We start from the raw sequence: 20,456 nt of genomic DNA, 5'->3' as shown, positions 1-20,456 counted from the left end.
CCTCAATTTTCCTTAATTACATTATACATATTTTGTGTATGTTTATTGTTTCTCTTAAGGTTTTCTGTATCAGAGATGTTGACCTCTTGTTTCCTGTCCTAAGATAAGAGATTATGAAATCTATGAAATGAATCTAGTTAATTTATTTTTTAAAGGACACATTTTTAAAAAAAATTTATTTTATTAAAAAAAATTTTTGCCTGCATTGGGTCTTCGTTGCTGCACGCGGGCTTTCTCTAGTTGCAGAGAGCGGGGGCTACTCTTTGTTGCGGTGTGTGGGCTTCTCATTGCGGTGGCTTCTCTTGTTGCGGAGCAGGGGCTCTAGGTTTGTGGGCTTCAGTAGTTGTGGCACACGGACTCCGTAGTTGTGGCTCGTGGGCTCTAGAGCATAGGCTCAGTAGTTGTGGTGCACCGGCTTAGTTGCTCCATGGCATGTGGGATCTTCCTGGACCAGGGCTCGAACCCGTGTCCCCTGCATTGGCAGGTGGATTCTTAACCACTGTGCCACCAGGGAAGCCCCTAAATAGTTAATTTTAACATTATGTAAAAATAGGTTTCTTTACATTTTTATAAAGTTGAATGAATTTTGAGCAGTTTGACGATTGAGTTTCATACTTTTGTGCATTGATAATGACTATGTATCAGTTTATTATAATTCATGACTGGTGCTGTCTTGTTACCATTCTCTCCTGTTGTAAAATCATCTTGTATTTGTGATTATATGTAGTTTTTTTAAAGACTTTTTTAAAAGAGCAGTTTTAGATTTATAACAAAATTAAAAGGAAAGTACAAAGTACAGAGAAGGTTCTAATTTTAATGAAGTCCAGCTTATCAATTATTTTTTTCATGGATTATGTCTGGTGTTATATCTAAAAATGCATCACCATACCCAAAGTTGTCTAGGTTTTCTCCTAAGTTTTCTTCTGGAGTTTTATGTTTTACATTTAGGTCTGTGTCCATTTTGAGTTAATTTTTGTGAAAGGTATAAGATCTGTGTCTTAGATTAATTTTTTTCTTTGTGGATGTCTGTGACAGCACCATTTGTTGAAAAGATTGTATTTGGTTATGTGTAGTTTTTGGAAACTTCAATAGTGCATTTGTCTCTCACAACTTACTTTGTTGCCATTTATAAATGGAATCTTTAAATATATTTACACATAAAAGTATAAATAGCCTTGAGCATTGGGCTTAGACGCTTAGTAAACAAATGATATTCTCTGTCCTACTTTTGCATGAAAGATTACTTCCCCTGTGGCACACTCTTATGTAGCGTTAGCAGTTGTGAATCTTTGTTCACTTGGAATTTTTATTTTTGGAAATTACCAAAACTTTAGTAAATCAAGTGAGTAATTAATTTCGGGTAATACCATTTTGATGGAAAGAAGTGGGTAACTGAAAAGAAAAGAGATTGATTTTTCTTGTTCAACTGCAAAACTGCCTTTGGAAACCAATTTTAAAGGAATGTCAATACTGTTTAAGCTCTGGAGGATTTATCTTTTTTGTATTCCCAAACACTTCGTAACTTTTTATTATGGCACTTACCACATTTGTGTTATCATTACATGTGTATTTTACCTTTTTAGTTTATGAACGTTTTGAGGGCAGAAACTGCCTGATTCATCTTTGTATAACTAAAGTCCAATACATGGTTATCTAATTATTATAGGATCAGCGTAACCCCTCCAAATAATTATTTTGAAAGGCAGTAATTCTTATATAAAATAAATACATAACCCACACATAAAATAGGATATTAAAAGTCATTACTCACAGTAGTTCCATATTTAAAAGAATCTTTTTCTTAATTGAATAGCCAAGTTTATATTGCTCTACTGTCAACTAATCACAGGAAATTTTTAATCCCAGTTTAATCTCTTGGCTGTGAACATGTAGCATGTTTGTGCACTGTTTATTTCCTGCATTGGTTCCTTAAGAAATGCAAGTACATTTACTATGTAAGTGAATTTTGTGATTATTGTGTGTGTTTTAAAAAATGTTTTTAGTGAAAAATTTTGAACATTACAAGTAGGATTAGTATAATGAACTTCCTCTGTCACGCCCAGCTTAGACATTTACCAGCTCATGGCTAATTATATTTTGTCTATATCCTTTTTCACTTTTCCTCTACTGTCCACTTGCAGAATTATTTTGAAGCATATTTGAGATACATGATTTCATCTTTAAATATTTCATCATGCATCTCTAAAACATAAGGGTTCTTTTTGCTGTAACATAATAGCTGGCACCATTCATTATTTAAGCTAAAAGTTAAGCAGTAACTTGTTAATGTCATTAAATATTCAGAAGATATTTAGAATTACCCAGTTTCTCTTCCTTCTTTCTCTCCTCATTCTTCTTCTTTTTCCACTGTATTTTTGTTAAAATCAAGTTGAATAAGTTCTACATATTGCAGTTTTAACCCACAGGTTCTCCTCAACCTTCCTCTTCCCTCTTTCTCTTTTTTTTTTCCCTTTGCCCTTTATTTGTTGAAGGAATTGGGTCTTTTGCCCTTTAGTGTTTCTCACAGTCTGAATTTTGCTAAGTTCATCTCCCTGATGTATTGTAACATTTTCTCAGTCTCCTGCTTTTCCTCAGTCAGATTCAGGTTCGAGTCCCCCAACCCCACCTCCACAAAACTTTTTGATAGATGGCGGTGTGTATTTTTATTTCAAGAGGCATGTAATGTCTGGTTCATATTCTCTCTTTCATCCTCTCTCTCTCTCCCCTCCTCTCTCCATCCCTTCCTCGCACGTGTTAGACTGGTAGATCCCTAACTATGTTAGGGATTGCAATATGGCAATATTCTGTCATTTCTTCTTCTTATATGGATTTTTTCCTTAAAGAGAAACTGATTTTTCATCAACTCTCTGCCTGATTCATCTTTGTATAACTGATAAATGCCTAATTCTCTACCACTTTTCAAAAAGAGCTGGTTCTTTAGAACCCTTCAAAGGTGATCAATGAAATTTAAAAATCTTTCTATGATTTCATGAACTCAAATATTTGAAATGCTCCAATACATTGCAGTTGTTAGTGTTACTGATTCCATCTTTAGCCAGGTGAAGCCTCTTCAGGTTGTCTGCTGAGTTTTGACATATTCTTAGTAATCTTTGGTAGCTTTTTGGTATGGCAAAGTGTTCCAGGCCCATCTTAAACTCAGTTCCTGCTCCAGACTTGGAATCAGCCATTCCTCCAATAGCCCTAGTTCGTTTTACTGGAACTATCAACACTATTTTTTACCGAAGCAATGATTCATAGTAAAATTACTATATTGCTTTCTCTGTGTGGTTATTCCAACATTGTTAGTATATTGAGTTAGATTTTTAAATTTCACTTTGCTTTTGAAATTTAGAGATTGCTTTTGAAATTCTTTTTATATGTAAAATATTTATACTGGTACAAAGTCAGATTTACAGAGCAAGGTATTTTCAGTGTCCAATTCTTATCCCTGTCCCCTCTACCCCATTTTCTCCATTCCTTAAAGATCGTCATTTAAAAAAATTTCTGTATATTCTTATATTTAAAAAAAATAAGCAAATGTTTATAAATTTATAACTCTCACCCTCCCTTTCTTAGATGAATGATAGCTATACATGCTTTCCTCTACTGGTATGTAATTGAATTAAAAAAATAATCAGGGTAAGTATGCTGATACAAAAAAATTTGTTCAAAATGCCCAGGATTGGTATTTTTTTTCTGATATCTTGATGGATTCTTTTAGTTCACATAATTAGAAATTTAGCTGTTTTATTCTTTAGTAGCTTTAAAAATTTTGCTTTAATCAGTTATTTTTAAGGGAATACTTTCCCTTTTTGTATGTTATCTATATATACATGTATACATACATGTATACATACAAATTCCTAAACAGTTTGTTTAGGAATGAGACTGATGTATATGTAAATTAAAAATAGACATATGTCAAATGGAAACATAATGAAAATAATCTATTTTATTTCTTTTTTTTTAAACATCTTTATTGGAGTATAATTGCTTTACAATGGTGTGTTAGTTTCTGCTTTATAACAAAGTGAATCAGCTATACATATACATATATCCCCATATCCCCTCCCTCTTGCGTCTCCCTCCCATCCTCCCTATCCCCTCCCTCTAGGTTAAACGTTTGTTTTAAAAAGTCTTTACTATGATTTTTTGCAGTTTTTTTCATTATTATTATTTTAATTTTAGTTTATTTTTTATTTATTTTTGGCTGGGCTGGGTCTTCGTTGCTGTGCGCGGGCTTTTAGTTGTGGAGAGCAGGGGCTACTCTGTTGCGGTGCGCGGGCTTCTCATTGCGGTGGCTTCTCTTGCTGCGGAGCACTGGCTCTAGGTGTGCGGGCTTCAGTAGTTGCATCATACGGGCTTGGTAGTTGTGGCTCATGGGCTCTAGAGCGCAGGCTCAGTAGTTGTGGCAGTTGGGCTTAGTTGCTCTGCGGCACGTGGGATCTTCCGAGACCAGGGATCGAACCTGTGTCCCCTGCATTGGCAGGCAGATTCTTATCCACTGTGTCACCAGGGAAGTCCTGCAGTTATTTATTATTAAGGCACAAAAACATTATGTATAACTATAAAAATACAGCTTCTAAAAAGCACCTTTGATTAATTTATTTCAGCTTTGTGTATCTACTGGACCTTTAATTGGAAATTCAGGAAACCTTGTTAACATGGTTTTGAAGTTGGAGGCGTTGAGTCTACTAGAAGCCTGTCAGGACTGTTCTTTGCTATACTGCTCCATCCACATTTTAAATACTTGTATTATTCTTTATAAGGGAAAGCACTCAGTAAATACAGTCCTTTGTTTTTTCAGTACTGTAATTTCTTTTAGACTCTAATTCCAGTGATCCCCAATGTATGGGCTGTGGGCTGGGGAGGGGTTGTGCAGCCTAACTTAGTTTGTATCCTGAAAAAACAAGTGCATATGAATGTACCTGCTGTTGTTTCAGACTGTATAGTTATTTTGTAATTGATGGTATCTAGTTTAAAAAACACTGAAATAATTGTAGCTTTTTTTGTTTCCTTGTATTTTCTTCATCATTGGATGCTCGGGGTCCTAATTATGTAGTAGTGTATGATCTTTTATAACTACTGCTCTAATATAATATTGAAGGGTTTGTTAAAGTAGTTACCTACATATGTGTACGTAATTAATTCTTGAAAAAATATAAAAGTTGAACAATAGATTTCTGTTTTAAGGGAGAGGGTTCTGTTACCAAAGAACTAAAAATACATGGGGCTGGTGTATATGTGTGTATATAACCTAATTATTCTGGGCACCCCTAGTTGGGAGAGAGAGGATAATCTCCACAGGTAGCCAGTGGCCATTATCTTTGCCAGCTGGGCAGTTAGCCATCTTGGAGACAAGACCCTCTATCCCTCCTGGCTCAACAGCTGGATTGAAAATGTGCACCATATCATGCTAGTCTTTAATCATCCTCACAAGGATATACTAGGTATCTTAAATACACGTGAGTGGAAGAGGATCTTTACTTCCGTGTCCCAGGAGTATGAAAAGAGGGGTTTTGGGACCAACTTAGCTAAATGTACTAATGATCCCTGTGTGGCTGCCTCTTCGTGGCTGCCTCCCTGAAAGGGAAGTTGTGATGTAGGCTGATGTAGGTTATGTTGAGACAGTCAAAAGTATGTTATTTCTGTACATCAGTCCTATGGGAGAAAAAGGACCAAGCTCTTGGGAGATTTTTTTTTTTTTGGAGGTTGGGGGCTTGGTGAGGGTTGTGCTGGTAGGAATGTATAACTCTGCCTAAAGTCCTAAGGTGGGAGTGAGGGGCAGGACTTCAATTTAGCGTTCTTTTCTTTTTCCCTTTCCCTTCCCCTTTTCCTTTTCTTGCCCTTTCCCCTTTTCTCTCTTTTCTCCCCTACCTTCTCTTTCCATTCCCTCCCTTATTTAATTTCTCTAGTTAGTAAATTAATTAATTAGTTCTGTATTTAGTGAGCAGCTTCTTTGTAGCAGGCCTTGGTTAAATTATTATGTAATGTTGAATGAGCCAAAGTTCTGTGTCAGGAGCACATTCTACTGAAATTACTTGGAGAAGAACTTCCAATTTATTATAGGTGGAATAAGGTGGAAGGAAAACAATCTATAGTTTCAATAAAGCGACTCTTCTTATGGGTACTTGTTTTTGTTGTTGAATTCTTTTATATAATTTCTGTGATCCAGGTTGGCACTGAAGTAATATCAGCTTTAAGATTCTCAGCCCTATCTGGCTGCCGTATGCCATGTAATGTGTTGAGACATATCAGGTGAATATAACTGAGAGTGGCTGACTCACTCTAGTAAGACTCTTATGAGAGTCCAAGGTCCGTTCTCTGGGAGCTCTGACAGTCTGTTCTTCATGTGATCTATTAATATATAAAATAGGTGTTTGCACTTAGCCCCACTCTCCACACGTAGCCGGGAGAGTCTATGCCTAGCTCTGCATCCAAGTTGCTTAATCAAGTCTGCTTTAGATAGACTTGACTTGAGGGATGGTCTCACAGCTCAGCTTCTTCATTGCGCTAGTGTGAGTTCTGGATCAAAGAGTGGTTAGTGATTTTGCAGTGGTTACATAGAACATTAGTGGCAAACTGGAACCTGTAATTTCTGATTCTGTGTTTTTAGTACTGTATTCTGCTACCTTTCCTATCATATTGGGGTGTCCAAAAAGTGCCTTCGGTTTTTTAAGTAAAAAGGCACATTTTTCATTTTCACCAAGAACTTTATTGAACAGCATATTCACCCTTTTGTTCCACTATGTTCTGCCATTTTCCAGGCAACTTCATAATTCCGTCTTCCCAAAACTTTTTATCTTTTTGAGCAAAGAACTGTTCCAGGTGCCTTTTACAGTCTTCCAGAGAATTGAAATTTTTTCCATTAAGAGAATTTTGTAAAGATCTAAATAAATGGAAATCTGAAGGGGCAGATGAATCAGAACTTCCCAGCCAAGCCCTAACAGTTTTTGCCTGGTCATCAGAGAAACATGCAGTCTTGCGTTTATCCTCATGGAAGTTTATGCGTTTTCTGTTGACTAATTCTGGATGCTTTTCGTCAAATGGTGCTTTCAGGTGGTCTAACTGGGAGCAGTAGTTGTTGGAATTAATCGTTTGGTTTTCTGGAAGGAGCTCATAATAGAGGACTCCCTTCCACTCCCTCCATATACACAACATCGTCTTCTTTGGATGAAGATCCGGCCTTTAGTGTGGTTGTTGGTGGTTCATTTCGCTTGCCCCACGATCTGTTCTGTTCCACATTATTGTACAGTATCCACTTTTCATCGCCCGTCACAATTTGTTTTAAAAACGGAACGTTTTCATTACGTTCAAGTAGAGAATCACATACAGAAATACGGTTAGAAGTTTTCTTTCACTTAACTTATGTGGCACCCAAACATCAAAGCAATTAACGTAACCAAGCTGGTGCAAATGATTTTCAGCGCTTGATTTGGGTATGTTGAGTGTGCCGGCTATCTCCCACATGGTATAATGTTGATTGTTCTCAATTAATGTCTTGATCACTGTCCACTTCAACTAGTCTACCCAACCATGGAGCCTTGTCCAGCGAGAAATCTCCAGCACGAAACTGTGCAAACCACTTTTGACCCAGTCAGTCAGTCACAGCACTTTCTCCATACACTGCACAAATCTTTATTTGCGTTTCAGTTGTGTTTTTACCTTTCTTGAAATAATAAAACATAATATGCCGGAAATGTTGCTTTTTTTCTTCCATCTTCAGTATTAAAATGGCTACACAAAAATTCACCAATTTTTGTAAGTATTTTTTTAAAATGCATGCTGATAGGACAGCTGTCACATACAATCTAACAAAATTGTTTCAAATGAAGTTAAAGACAGCTAAGTGCTACTGGAGCCGTCTTACGGAAAAAACTGAACAAACCTTTTGGCCAGCCCAATAAAAGTCTGTGATGAGGATGAAATAAGATAAATGGTAGTATGAATTGATAGGCATAAAATACCACAATGTAAATTATTTCCATTTGCTTTCTACTATCAGGAGGCATTTAAGATTTTTTACATTGTCACGTCTCGATTTTAAGCATCTTGGCAGCAGGAGTCATTTTTTATGTCTGTGTGTCCCTCTGCTCAAGGCCAAACTGATACATATAAGAACCAGGGCATGCTAATAAAATTGATACCCTTTGAAACTGAAATTATTTTCATTATTTATAGATAAACTGATTGTCTAATAAAAATTATACTTTATGTACTTGATACTCAAACCAGGAATTTATAACATTCATTACAAGTAGTGTTCTGACTAATTTCTTGAGAGGCATATTAAGCTGATGAATATTTAAATAAAAGAAAGCACTCATTTATGATTTTAACATTTTTTTCTTATTGTGAGTTTTAATTTCAGGCAGTTGTCAGCTGACAAATTTTAAGGTTCATTAAGGAGTCAGGATTTGAATAGGATCAAATCCCACTCTCATACTGTGTGACCTTGGGCCATTTTTTAAAAAACTTCTCTGTATTTTAGTTTCTATGTTGTTAAACTAGGGATAATAATAACGATTAAGCTAAAATCGACCACTAGACCATGGGCTTATTTACTCCCCAAAAAACCACGTAATGTAGGTGAGGAAATGAAGGCGTGGAGTGGTTACACAGCTAATAAATAGTAAACGTGAGATTTGCACTCAGATAGTTAAACTCCAGGGTTCATATTTTTTGAGCACTATGCTGTATTACCTTCTTGATTACTTCATAAGTTGTTCTGAGGAGTAAATGAGATAGGTATGTAGAATACTTGGTACAATATTGATTTTCAGAGGTTTTGGGTTCTGGAATTGTAAGGTTTTGTGGACCTAGAGGCTAATTTAGGAGAATTATAAATATATAATTGTCGTTAGTTCTGAACAGTTTTGGTAGCTTATTAGAAATAAAAGTATCACAGACCCCACCCCAGATATAATGGATCAGAATCTGCATTTTAAGAACCTGCATTTAAGATTCTTAAAGTCTGAGAAGTACTGCAGTAGATGATCACGAAGATTTCTTCCATCTCACAGTTGGTGTGTCGGTGATTTTAGGGAACCAGACACATGAATATTTCAGTGTTGATTGTTGTGTTTGGAGAAGAAAATAGTAACATATCAAGTATTATTTTAATGTAAATCACTGTGAAGTGGATTTATTTATATTTTTTGGCTTCCGTTCTGAATTTGTAAAAAGTTTCTGATGTAGTGCAAAATTTTTGTAAATTTTATCATCCTGTATCGTCTTAGGAAATAATTAGAACTCAAAAATTTTAAATGGTTTTAGATCAAATGTTCTTCTTAATCTCACCAGTTAAGATTATAATATTAGCCAAATATGTAAATGGGAACACTAAATATAACATGAAACTTTCTCAATTTTGGACAATTCTCTATTCTGATATTTCATTGAATAGTTTAACATTTGAAGTTAAATATTATGAGATTAACCACAAAACAAATGAGCACCTGACTTGCTTGATTAGAAATGTTTAATTTTATTAGTCCCTGGAATATAGAAATTCCTCTCAAACTTAATTAAGGAAAGGTTCTTCTCCATAGATTTTTTTGTTTTTTCATGTGACGGTAATGTCTGTTTTGTTCACTGTTAAATCACTAGCATCTGGCACGTAGCTCTTCCCAAATATTTGTTGAATGAATAAGAGTTTGTTTTTTGATGATTTTTGCTGCCATTTTCAAATGAGTAAGAAGAGACTTGTAAGATTCTGAAAATTTGAGCTTTTAGACAATTGAGCATCTCCCCGTGTTAAATAATTGAGTTCATAATCTTTGCCACATTATATAATTGTGATTCTTTTTTGAAAGTTTATTATTATTTTTTTTTGCGGTACGCGGGCCTCTCTCTGTTGTGGCCTCTCCCGTTGCGGAGCACAGGCTCCAGATGCGCAGGCTCAGCGACCATGGCTCACGGGCCCAGCCGCTCCGCGGCATGTGAGATCTTCCCGCACTGGGGCACGAACCCGTGTCTCCTGCATCGGCAGGCGGACTCTCAACCACTGCACCACCAGGGAAGCCCTGAAAATTTAATTTTTAAATTTCTTTAATTGATATAGTCATACAGTTGGAGCCATAACACATTTATACAGTTTAGAGCAAACACCTGGTTAAAAAATATAGAACATTTGAGTATTGAGTATTTGAGACGCCCCCTGTGTATTGTCCTCCAGTTGCATGCTCCCTTCTTTCCTTTATCTCCAGAGATAGCCATTTTGCTTGGTTTCATTGTTCAAACCTCTGAATAGATCCTTAAACAGTAAGTTGTTTAGCTATGAAAAATGGTGAGCAAGCATAAATATAACTTTGTAAAGAAAGAGTAATATTGCTAATATTAGGTCAAGTATCATTGAAGAAGGTAGGCTGGATAAAGTATCTGGGTCATAGTCTGGTCTGAGCTTTCCTGAGAGTTTGTAAGAACTCTTTTCAGGAAAGTCAGTGGAAAAGGTTTTGAATGAATCTTGGGAAATCACATCTGTTTTTTATAGTTGGCCATCTGGCAGTACTATAGTGTGGATCAGGTCCCGGATGTTCAGCAGAACTATTGTCAGAGGGACTGAAATGTTCTGTACTTTATTCTAAACCGCCATGGTCTACTTTCAGCTCTTGGAAAGAAGTCAGGGGAGACCACTTCATAGGTGGAATAGTATCCCCAGCTGATTCAAGGAGGAGATCATGAAGGCAGGGTAGAAACATCAGTAGGCATTCTGTCCTCTGGTTAAAAAGATGTGGCCAGGATGAGGAAAAAAGGTAATAAAAATACAAATGAACAAGAGTTGTGAAGGCCTTATATAGAAGAAATTTAAAAAAACCCTTCACTGAGGGACATAGAAGATATGAATAAATGGAAAAATATTATTTGGGGGTAGGAAGACTATTATAAATTTTCCATATATCTTATCTAAGATTTCTGTTCATGTGTCACTTAATCATTGAAAGCTTCTTAGATCAACCACATGCAATTGTTTTATTTTTTTCTATAGCATTTATCCCCATCTGATATATATTTACTTATTTATATGTCTTTTTTCCTCTTCTGGAATGTAAACTTACGAAGGTATGTAAATTCATGAGGGTGTGCTTGTTGTTCTTCCCTTACTAAAATGTAGATTTATGAGGGTATACTTTATTCCTTGTGATATCCCAAGCACTTTGAACTTACAGCACATAGGAAGCAGTCAATGACTGGTGAATGAATGAATGAATGAATGAATAAATAAGTAAAACTGTGCTTTCTCTCATAGTCCTTAGCACTTATTGTCTATTCCATAGTTTTTTTGTCATTAATTTTGTTCAGTTTAGCATCTTATAATGCTTTCTATTATTTTCTTTTGGTTCAGTGTCTAATTGTTTCATTCCTGTAAGACATTCTTCTCTGGGCTTCTTGATGGCAGGAGTGGGACAAATGCATCCTTTGTATACCTCACAGTACAAGGCAAATGGATATAGGAACTTGTTGAACTGAATACATTTATTTATTTCATAATGACTTAAATTGCTAAAATCCAGTTTGCCTTCAACAAAAGGAGTATTTTTAATAGATAATACAGTATAATTCTAAGCGAAATAGGGAAACAGGATGGAGAATTTTTAGAGATGTTTTGTTGAACTCGTGGTAAATTTTGGTAATGGGAAGTTGGAAGTTGTGCAGTTATAATTTTACAAATTTCTGCAAATAATTTGAGTAAATAAAAATATAATTTTTAGTGAGACATGGATTTTTTACCTTGAAATTTTAATTTTTAGAAAGTCTCATGCTGTAGTTTTAAGATGAAATATAAACAAGTACAATCTGTTGTCTACTTAAGCTTTCATAAATGCTTTTGCATATATAAATGTATAAATGTTTTTATTATAAATACTTTTCATGTCATTCAACAATTTATGTAATTTGTTCATTTATATTGCCAATAGATTGTTTTTTAAAATCGTTGCTGATATGCTATAAATTTGTTTCTACATATAGATTTTGTATATTGTTTCTGGGAGATAAATTTCCAAGAATGTACTTAACACTTTCAAAAGTAAATATTTTTAAAATTACTGAAACAATACCATGAATGCTTAAAAGGAGAAACATAAACTATGTAAAAGTTTTGTTGGTTCTTTTCTAGTTCCTATGGAAAATTATTTATTAATTAAAAAGATTTTTTTCCTGCTTTATTTCAGACCAGTCTGTCCATATGGGGATGGGGAAGCCTTGGCATTGTCCTTTCTCTAATAACGTTTGGACCCTTTGTAATATTTTATTTGGCATTTTATATCCTCTGCTTTGTGGGTGGGTAAGTATTCTCAATGATAATTTTATAATTCATGTCATGTTCAGTTGTTCAAAATGGAAACAAATGACTATGAGACCTCAATAAGAAAAAAAAATGATCATGAGAAATGGCAGTATGATTTATTTGTGAATGCTATTTTTGCAAATTGTTTTTACCAGAGTTAAAAATAGTAAAATTAAGATAACTATAGAAATAAAAACGATGATGGTTATGATTTGTACCAGCAATATGGGTCATCATCTTCAAAAATAAATATCAATTTCTGATGATATAAACTTTTTTGTGTAACTTGAAAAGTTTTTTAAGATTTTTTTATTCCTTTTGGTGTTATTTCCCCTTTAAGGTTGAAATTTCCTTATCTATTATAATAATAAGATAAATAAGTTAAATTGAGATGACACATCAAGTTTTACAGACTAGAAGATACTGACTGTTTCATTGATTAGACTTCAGACACTAATGTTAATTATTATGTTAATGTTAATTATTGTGTTAATTATTTCCCTTAGTGAATGCTGTCATTTTGTTCTAGAAAATTCCAACAAACACCTGATTTTGCCATTTTTCTCTTCATGGTTATTTGGTTTACAGTGTTTATGCTTTACCTTGAGTTGATAAAACTTTACAGGAGAGGTTTCAGTCATGATTTAGTATAGCTTCCTATGTAGAATGTTTGGTATCAGATATGAATTATATGTAAGAAAATGTATAAACAAGAGAGATGCTTGCTACTTAGGTACTCTGAACAAGGTAGTTTAGCTGAAATGAGCATTTTGTTGTTAATGTGTGTATGTATATATATGTGTATTTGTATATGTATAATACATTTATGTAATTATTTGTGCAGTGAATACCTATGAGTTCTTTCAGAAAAATCTTTTGAGACCCCAAATATTTGGAGGAATTGTTTGAGCCTATAGGTTTAGAGGACTTAGCTGAATTGAATAGCATATATAAACTGTGGCCTGAGAGAGACTGAAGGGATGGCTTCTGAATATATATACCACCTGTCACATTTTTCAGGTTATGAGTTTGAAAATCATGTGTAACCATTTTATAGGGAGGTCACCCACTGATTGTTGGACAAGTGAGAATTAATTTAACTGGGAAGCTACATCGAGGACTATTCATAAAACTGTATTTTATATTAGATTTAATATTTTCCTTATAATTGCTTGGATATGGTATTGTATACTGAGACAATTAAGAAATAAGCCATAGGAATCAGATAAATGGAGTTCTGAATATCTTTATTGATTATAAAGATGATTGAAGACTTACAGATCTGCAGCCATTTGGGCTTCCTAAATTACATTCTTTAGTCACAAATCAAGGCCAGAGCTGCATGCTTGCACCACTCCCCCACAAGGTCATGGCTGCTTTTATTGATTGGAAGGGAAATTGAGATGTTTCTCTCACAAAGGAAAGATTTCTTTTATTTCACTAATTGAATAAGCCTTTGGCAAAAGTGAGGAAGGATTTCAGAATATTTTACAATACTTCAGAAAGGGAAGAAATTGCAGCGTTATAGATGAAGGTAGAGGGGTGAGAATCCTTTCTCTTAGACTCAACTGCTCCATATAAAATTTGGGAAAGGGAAAAGGGTCACGAGTCCATTCATTTCGAAGTCCCAGGAACCTTTGTTGTTCCCTTTTTGAGTCTGCTAATTTATTAAGGAATAATTTCAAGAAAGTTTTTGGATATTTGTAAAGTTCTGTGAATTTTTTTAGATAAGTTGGGATATTGGTAGGTGTGGGAGGGCCACTATAAACTCTTTAGATAATATTAAGTCACATGGAAGGATCTGAAATTCCAAGTTCATGTTATGTCATAAATTGATTTGATATTCTGTTCCAGACTACTGATGTCAGGAAATATAGTGCCACAGTAAGGGGACTTCAATTTATATACTAACAAGCATCCAGAATCTTCTCAGAGGATTAGTTAATTAAGCATTCCCAGGTTACTCAGTTACAGTCAGTGAGTATCACAATTGCTGAGTCAAAAATCTTTCTAATTTTGGCTCTAATTATGAAGAATGATTGTCTTTTCTTTAATGTAGCTTTATTTATATAGTTTAGTGCCTTATGAATTTTAAGAGCAAAAATAGGCTTTTATATATCAATCTTAAATAAAGTAGTTACATTACATATAACTAAAAATCATTTCTTAGTTTTAGTGTTTTTTTGTTTTTGTTGTGTAAGTTTTAAAGATTTGTTTTTGTTCTTTTTCCTAGTTAAAATGCAAGTCAGAGAGGAATTAATACATTTTCTTATGGAAACTATCTTTTTTTTTTTTGGCTAGTAAAACTTAAGTTTTTGAGTTCTGCAGTTTACCTGTATACAGTGTTGATAATGTATATGTTTTGCTTATAGTCAATGGTAATCCCTTATTTTCTAAAATAAAGAAACCCTTTGGAAAGAAAACCACTCAGAAGTTTTTGGTTTTTGTGTTTTTGAATTTTGGTGGGTTTTTTTTTTCTGGTTATTTTGGGATACCTTCAGTACTGATATGAGTTATTTAATGGCATTCCCGTTATGTTTGTTTGGTTATGCAATCATTTGTAGCACCTGTTTTTACTTAAACCTCAAGGCTGAAGCTATTAATTAGGTTCTTTCTAAGATCATACTATTCCTTAGCTTACCTTCCTACTGTCACACTGTGGGCAAAGGTGAACGTTTTATCAGTTTATTTTATGATAATGTTTTTAGAAATGCATTGTTAACTTAATATCAGCATTTTATTGTGTCTAAATATGCTTACAGCTAGGTAAAACTGAAATACAAGGCCAACCTGATTCTTAGTAATAATGTCAGATACAACACAGATATGTGAAATTTACTGATAATTCTGAGGCCAGCCTTTTAAAAAAGAAACAAACAGAATTGATGACATGAGTTGATTTGACTTTATCTGTTTCTCCAACCTCCTCCTTGCTTATGTGGTGCCTGTACTGAAGAGTGGTGAAATGGCAGATAGCCACAAAAAGCAGAGGACCTTGAGAATCTTCCTTTCAATAGCTAAGGCTGACTGTTTAATTTTTTACTGTTCCTTTCTTGTCACTGCACCCTTCCTTCCTTCCTTCTGTCCGTCCGTCCATGTTGGGTCTTCGTTGCTGCACATGGGCTTTCTCTAGTTGTGGCGAGCGGGGACTACTCTTCGTTGCAGTGCGTGGGCTTCTCATTGCAGTAGCTTCTTTTGTTGCGGAGCACGGGCTCTAGGGCACACGGGCTTCAGTAGCTGTGTCACGCGGGCTCAGTAGTTGTGGCACACGAGCTTAGTTGCTCCGCGGCATGTGGGATCTTCCTGGACCAGGGATCGAACCTGTGTCCCCTGCATTGACAGACGGATTCTTAACCACTGCGCCACCAGGGAAGTCCCCAACTACACTCTTTCAATCATTGTAAGATTAGTGTAAAATCATTATAAAATTAAAATTTAATATTCTTTTATGGATTTCCTATCTACTTAGTAGTGCTTAGATTTATTTGGGAAACTTTAAATGTAGGAAATACTGATAGCATTTAGTCAATACAGAGTATTCTAAACCAGTATTTTATCTTACCTTGACTCCATAATTGTTTTAAAAATAATCAACTTTTGGGGATATATTTATATATTTTTTAAATTCCAGTCTTATTTTAAACAAATCGTAAATTGGATCTTTTTTTTTCCTGTATAGCCTTTGTTTATTCTGTATTCATAGTGGCAAGTTATATCTCTCTTTAGTTAGTTAACAGAATTATAGAAATGTGGGTATAGCTATAGATGTACATCTCATTTGTCTTTGGTTATTAGCTTGCCTACTTATTTAATGAAGGTTTATTTTTCTAAAGTTTGAAAATGTTGCCTGAGATTCTTTATGAAATATATTGGATGAAAAGTCGTAAAGGCATTATTGTATAAATTCACAAAATGTTTATAGTTGTTTTAAACTTGAGAACTTAACAAAATCTGTCAATTCCTTGTGCCTCGTCAAAGTCACAAACTGACTTTTTAGTGAATGGTAAGCCATCAATTAAATCTGAAAAATATATTTGGTAATAAATAGATGTGTTAAATTGTAGTGAAGTTTTGTTTTTGTATCTATAATTAAATTTCTTTCAGGGGTTTTGTGGTTACTCTCCTCTTTGGAAAAACAAACTCAGAGAAGGACCTAGAGCAGTGTGAACACTCATTTCTTCCTCCAACATCAACTGGGATTCCTAAGGTAAGAAGAGTAAAGGAATGTGAAACCTTAAAGTCCTGCTGTATGCAGTGATGATATGTGATCATCTTTATATGGCTTGGCAGATTTTCCTATAATTCACTAATGCTCACTATAAATTTATGAGAGTCTATCTGATCAGGCTTAGAAAATGCATGTTAGATGTTAAAGGTGAGAATGCAAATTTGAGGAAAAGATAGAAATTTGGGGTCTTTTCCTGCTGTCTTAACTTAGAATTTCAGTGCATGATGTGTATGACTTGTGGAAATGTCAATGAATATACTGTTTTGAATGAAATAAATGCATCGGAACCAGAGGGAAGAAAATGGGCACTTTCTCTTTAACTCACTTGAAAAATAGAGCTTGCGATTAGGCTGTGCAGTTTCTATAATTTTAATAATTCAAGTCCAATTTTATATTATCTTTCATATTCTTTTGTTTTCAATATCATACTCTAAATAAAATTGGAATTGCGTACTAGAAGTAGGCTTCAGATTCTCATTGCCTTCAATTATTACTGTGGGATTAGGATGTTTTTTCTTGTATGAAGAGAGGCAAATGGTCTGGAGTTGATGCCAGTAACTGAATTTTACAGTTATTAACTTATCCATTATGTGCTAATAAGACTTTCATATTGATAAATAAATACATTTTTTTCTAATACTTACTGTAACTTTTAAAGTAATCTCTGAAACTTACTTCTGTCTCCCTTTAAAACTCCCTTTAGTGTGTATTCTTTGAGTTTGCTCACAGATCTTTCTGAGGAAATGAACCTTTTTTTTTTTTTTAATTGAGGTATAGTTGACTTACAATGTTGTGTTAATTTCTGCTGTACAGCAAAGTGACTCAGTTATACACATACGTACATTCTTTTTTTAAATATTCTTTTCCATTATGGTTTATCCCAGGAGATTGGACATAGTTCCCTGTGCTCTTCAGTAGGACCTTGTTGCTTATCCATTCTAAGTGTAATAGTTTGCATCTACTAACCCAAAACTCCCAGTCCACCCACCTCCCTCCTCCGCTCCCTCTTGGCAACCACAAATCTGTTCTCTCTGTCTGTGATTTTGTTTCTGTTTTAGAGATAGGTTCATTTGTGCTATATTTTAGATTGCACATATAAGTGATACCATATACTTTTTGTCTTTCTCTTTCTGATTTACTTCATTTATATAATAAGAAAATCTCTAGTTGCATCCATGTTGCTGCAAATGGCATAATTTCATTCTTTTTGATGGCTGAGGAGTATTCCATTGTATATATGTACCACATCTTTATCCATTCATCTGTTGATGGACATTTAGGTTGTTTCCATGTCTTGGCTATTGTGAATAGTGCTGCAGTGAACGTAGGGGTGCGTGTATGTTTTTGAATTGTAGTTTTGCTAGGTATATGCCCACGATTGGGATTGCTGGATCATATGGTAACTCTATTTTTAGTTTTCTGAGGAGCCTCCATACTGTTTTCCATAGTGGCTACACCAACTTTCATTCCTATCAACAGTGTAGGAGGGTTCCATTTTCTCCATGCCCTCTCCAGCATTTGTTATTTGTAGACTTTTTAATAATGGCCATTCTGACTGCTGTAAGGTGGGTGGTACCTCATTGTAGTTTTGATTTGCATTTCTCTAATAATTAGTGATGAGCATCTTTTCATGTGCCTACTGGCCATCTGTGTGTCTTCTTTGGAGAAATCTCTATTAAGATCTTCTGCCCATTTTTCTATTGGGTTGTTTGCTTTTTTGCCTTTTCTTTTTGAATCATTTCCTAGCCATCCATATTTTCCACTCACTTGAGTGGTACATAGAGAGGATGCAAAATATTTTAAGAATTAAGATCCTAAACAGTAATAAATCATAGTCAAGACTGGTTAAGTCTTTATAATCTGTTTTTTAGTATATGGTATAAAAATGGTGATTTTGATTGCTATTTCTAAAATGATTCCTAAGTATATTTTATGAAAAAATCTTAGAGGTTGCATGTGATAACTCGAGGCATATGTTTTTTATATGTGTGTGTGCTTTGGTTTGTATTTTTAATTGAAGAGTGTCTTACTACTTTTCACCCGATTTCCAGGTCACTGGTCTTTCTGAAGACTACAGAGAAATATTCATTTTCTTTAGTTGCTAAAAACCATCCCTAAGTAAAATTAATTTAAAATATATTCATTTGGCAGCTGGTATACTGTTTTGGGCTGGGAGGGAGAAGGAGGAAATAGGGGTGTGTTTAATAAAGACAATTATTTGACTCACCTGAAACACTAACTTATGATTTTAAAGTTTCATTGAAATATGGCAATATTATATCTGATATTTTCAATTTCTCACATTCTAAATAATGTTTGCTGATAATTGTTTTTGGTGATGACACAAGATTTTTTTTCTAGATGTCTAGTTTTGTTAATTTGAGAAATAGTGTTTGCTTTATACCTGAGTCTCAAGAAATAAGGTTATTTATTAAATTGAAGATAATGACAGGGAAGTTACAATGAATATTTATTTAGAAGTAAACTACAGAGACTTTAAATCAAGAAATTATGTAATAGAATGTTATGGTTTCCTTTCAGTGCTTAGAAGAAATGAAACGGGAAGCCAGGACTATAAAGATCGATAGAAGATTGACAGGTGCCAATATAATTGATGAACCTCTCCAGCAAGTGAGTTTCAGTATGTGGTATTTGAATTCCATATGTTGTGTGCTAGGTGCATTTCTTTTGAAAATACTAAAGAAGAATTTTTGCTATTTGTGTAATATGCTGGAAATTCATTATAATGCTGTCCTTGGAGTCTGTACATAAAGATGCTGCCTTACTTATGAACTTATTTATAATAAGGTGTTTGCTTAATACGATATTAAAGCCTTTTGGTTGAATTTACATTTAGGAAAAAAAAGGTTTTACTGACATCTGATAATGTTTCTAATTATTTTATAGTTAAAATGTTACTTTTCAGCTAATGAACAAGCTTAGTGGTTTGATAAATCAGATGTTTTTCCTACTAGTTTAATTACTTTTTTAAATGGATATTTATGGTTTCATTCAAAAATATTTTAAAAATTAGAATTATTCTCCTCCAAAATATTTTTCATCGATTCTTGATTTTGTGATTATTACAAATAATGTATACTTTAAAATGTAATACTATTTTTTAGATGAACCCATATTTACTTTGTCCGATTTGCAAAAACATAATACATTAAACTGTATTATTTGCTATTTATTGGCTAACAGTGCTGTTGGCAGCATCACCGGTATTAGAATTAAGTGAATTGTCATTTTTATAATTTGATGCAATGAATCTGATGATATTCTCAAAAGAAAACATATTTCCAAGATTATTAGCGTCCCTTGACATTATTTTGCATCTCATTCCATCAAACTGATTAAAACTTCATTATGTTATAGCATTGGAAATTTATTTTTTCTGCAGGCTTCATCTTTACCTGAAATTGGGTGGGGCTTTGCCATAGATAATTCTTTAATTTTTAAAAAAATTTGGGCAGTGGATGAATTGAGCTACCAAAATAATTGAAAAATTTTTGAAATGTGTTTTAGTATATTGATGCTTTTTTAATGAAGGCAGTTATTTACCGCTACAATTTAGTATGTAGCAAGTAAATATAAATCGCAAATAATCCTTTCAGGTTTTACTTTGCCACTGTTACTTTTTAAATCCTAAAAAATTGTATTTTTTTCCATATTTTTGTTTTAGGTTATCCAATTTTCCTTGAGGGATTATGTCCAGTATTGGTATTATACACTAAGTGATGATGAATCTTTTCTTCTTGAAATTAGGCAGACTCTTCAGAATGCACTCATTCAGTTTGCTACTAGGTAAGGTCACTGCATTGTATTTATGCAGAAAAATTTAAATATTGTTTGTATCAATAGGGAAAATAACTTTCAAATGGAAGGAGAAAATTGATTTATTACATGGTAAGTAGAACAGTAGATTATTATTGTGGG

The 20,456-nt window shown here is 34.0% G+C and overlaps 1 protein-coding gene across 3 annotated transcripts in view; it reads left to right on the top strand.

Annotated features, from left to right (window-relative positions):
- The window catches only part of SNX13 (sorting nexin 13), a 141,151-nt gene that overhangs the window by 27,678 nt on the left and 93,017 nt on the right, over positions 1–20,456 (top strand). For all 3 annotated transcript variants that reach the window (XM_022587589.3, XM_022587582.3, XM_089917693.1), the window contains exons 2-5: positions 12,174–12,286; positions 16,394–16,496; positions 19,059–19,148; positions 20,203–20,324. In XM_022587589.3, the coding sequence (XP_022443297.2) occupies positions 12,174–12,286; positions 16,394–16,496; positions 19,059–19,148; positions 20,203–20,324 (428 nt within the window). The remainder of the gene's footprint in view (positions 1–12,173; positions 12,287–16,393; positions 16,497–19,058; positions 19,149–20,202; positions 20,325–20,456) is intronic.

This window comes from Delphinapterus leucas, chromosome 9 (genome assembly GCF_059928025.1).
Source record: "Delphinapterus leucas isolate spDelLeu-1000000601 "Yukka" chromosome 9, BTC_Dleu_Yukka2, whole genome shotgun sequence".
Taxonomy (NCBI): domain Eukaryota; kingdom Metazoa; phylum Chordata; class Mammalia; order Artiodactyla; family Monodontidae; genus Delphinapterus; species Delphinapterus leucas.
This window is presented reverse-complemented; position numbering and strand designations above follow the sequence as displayed.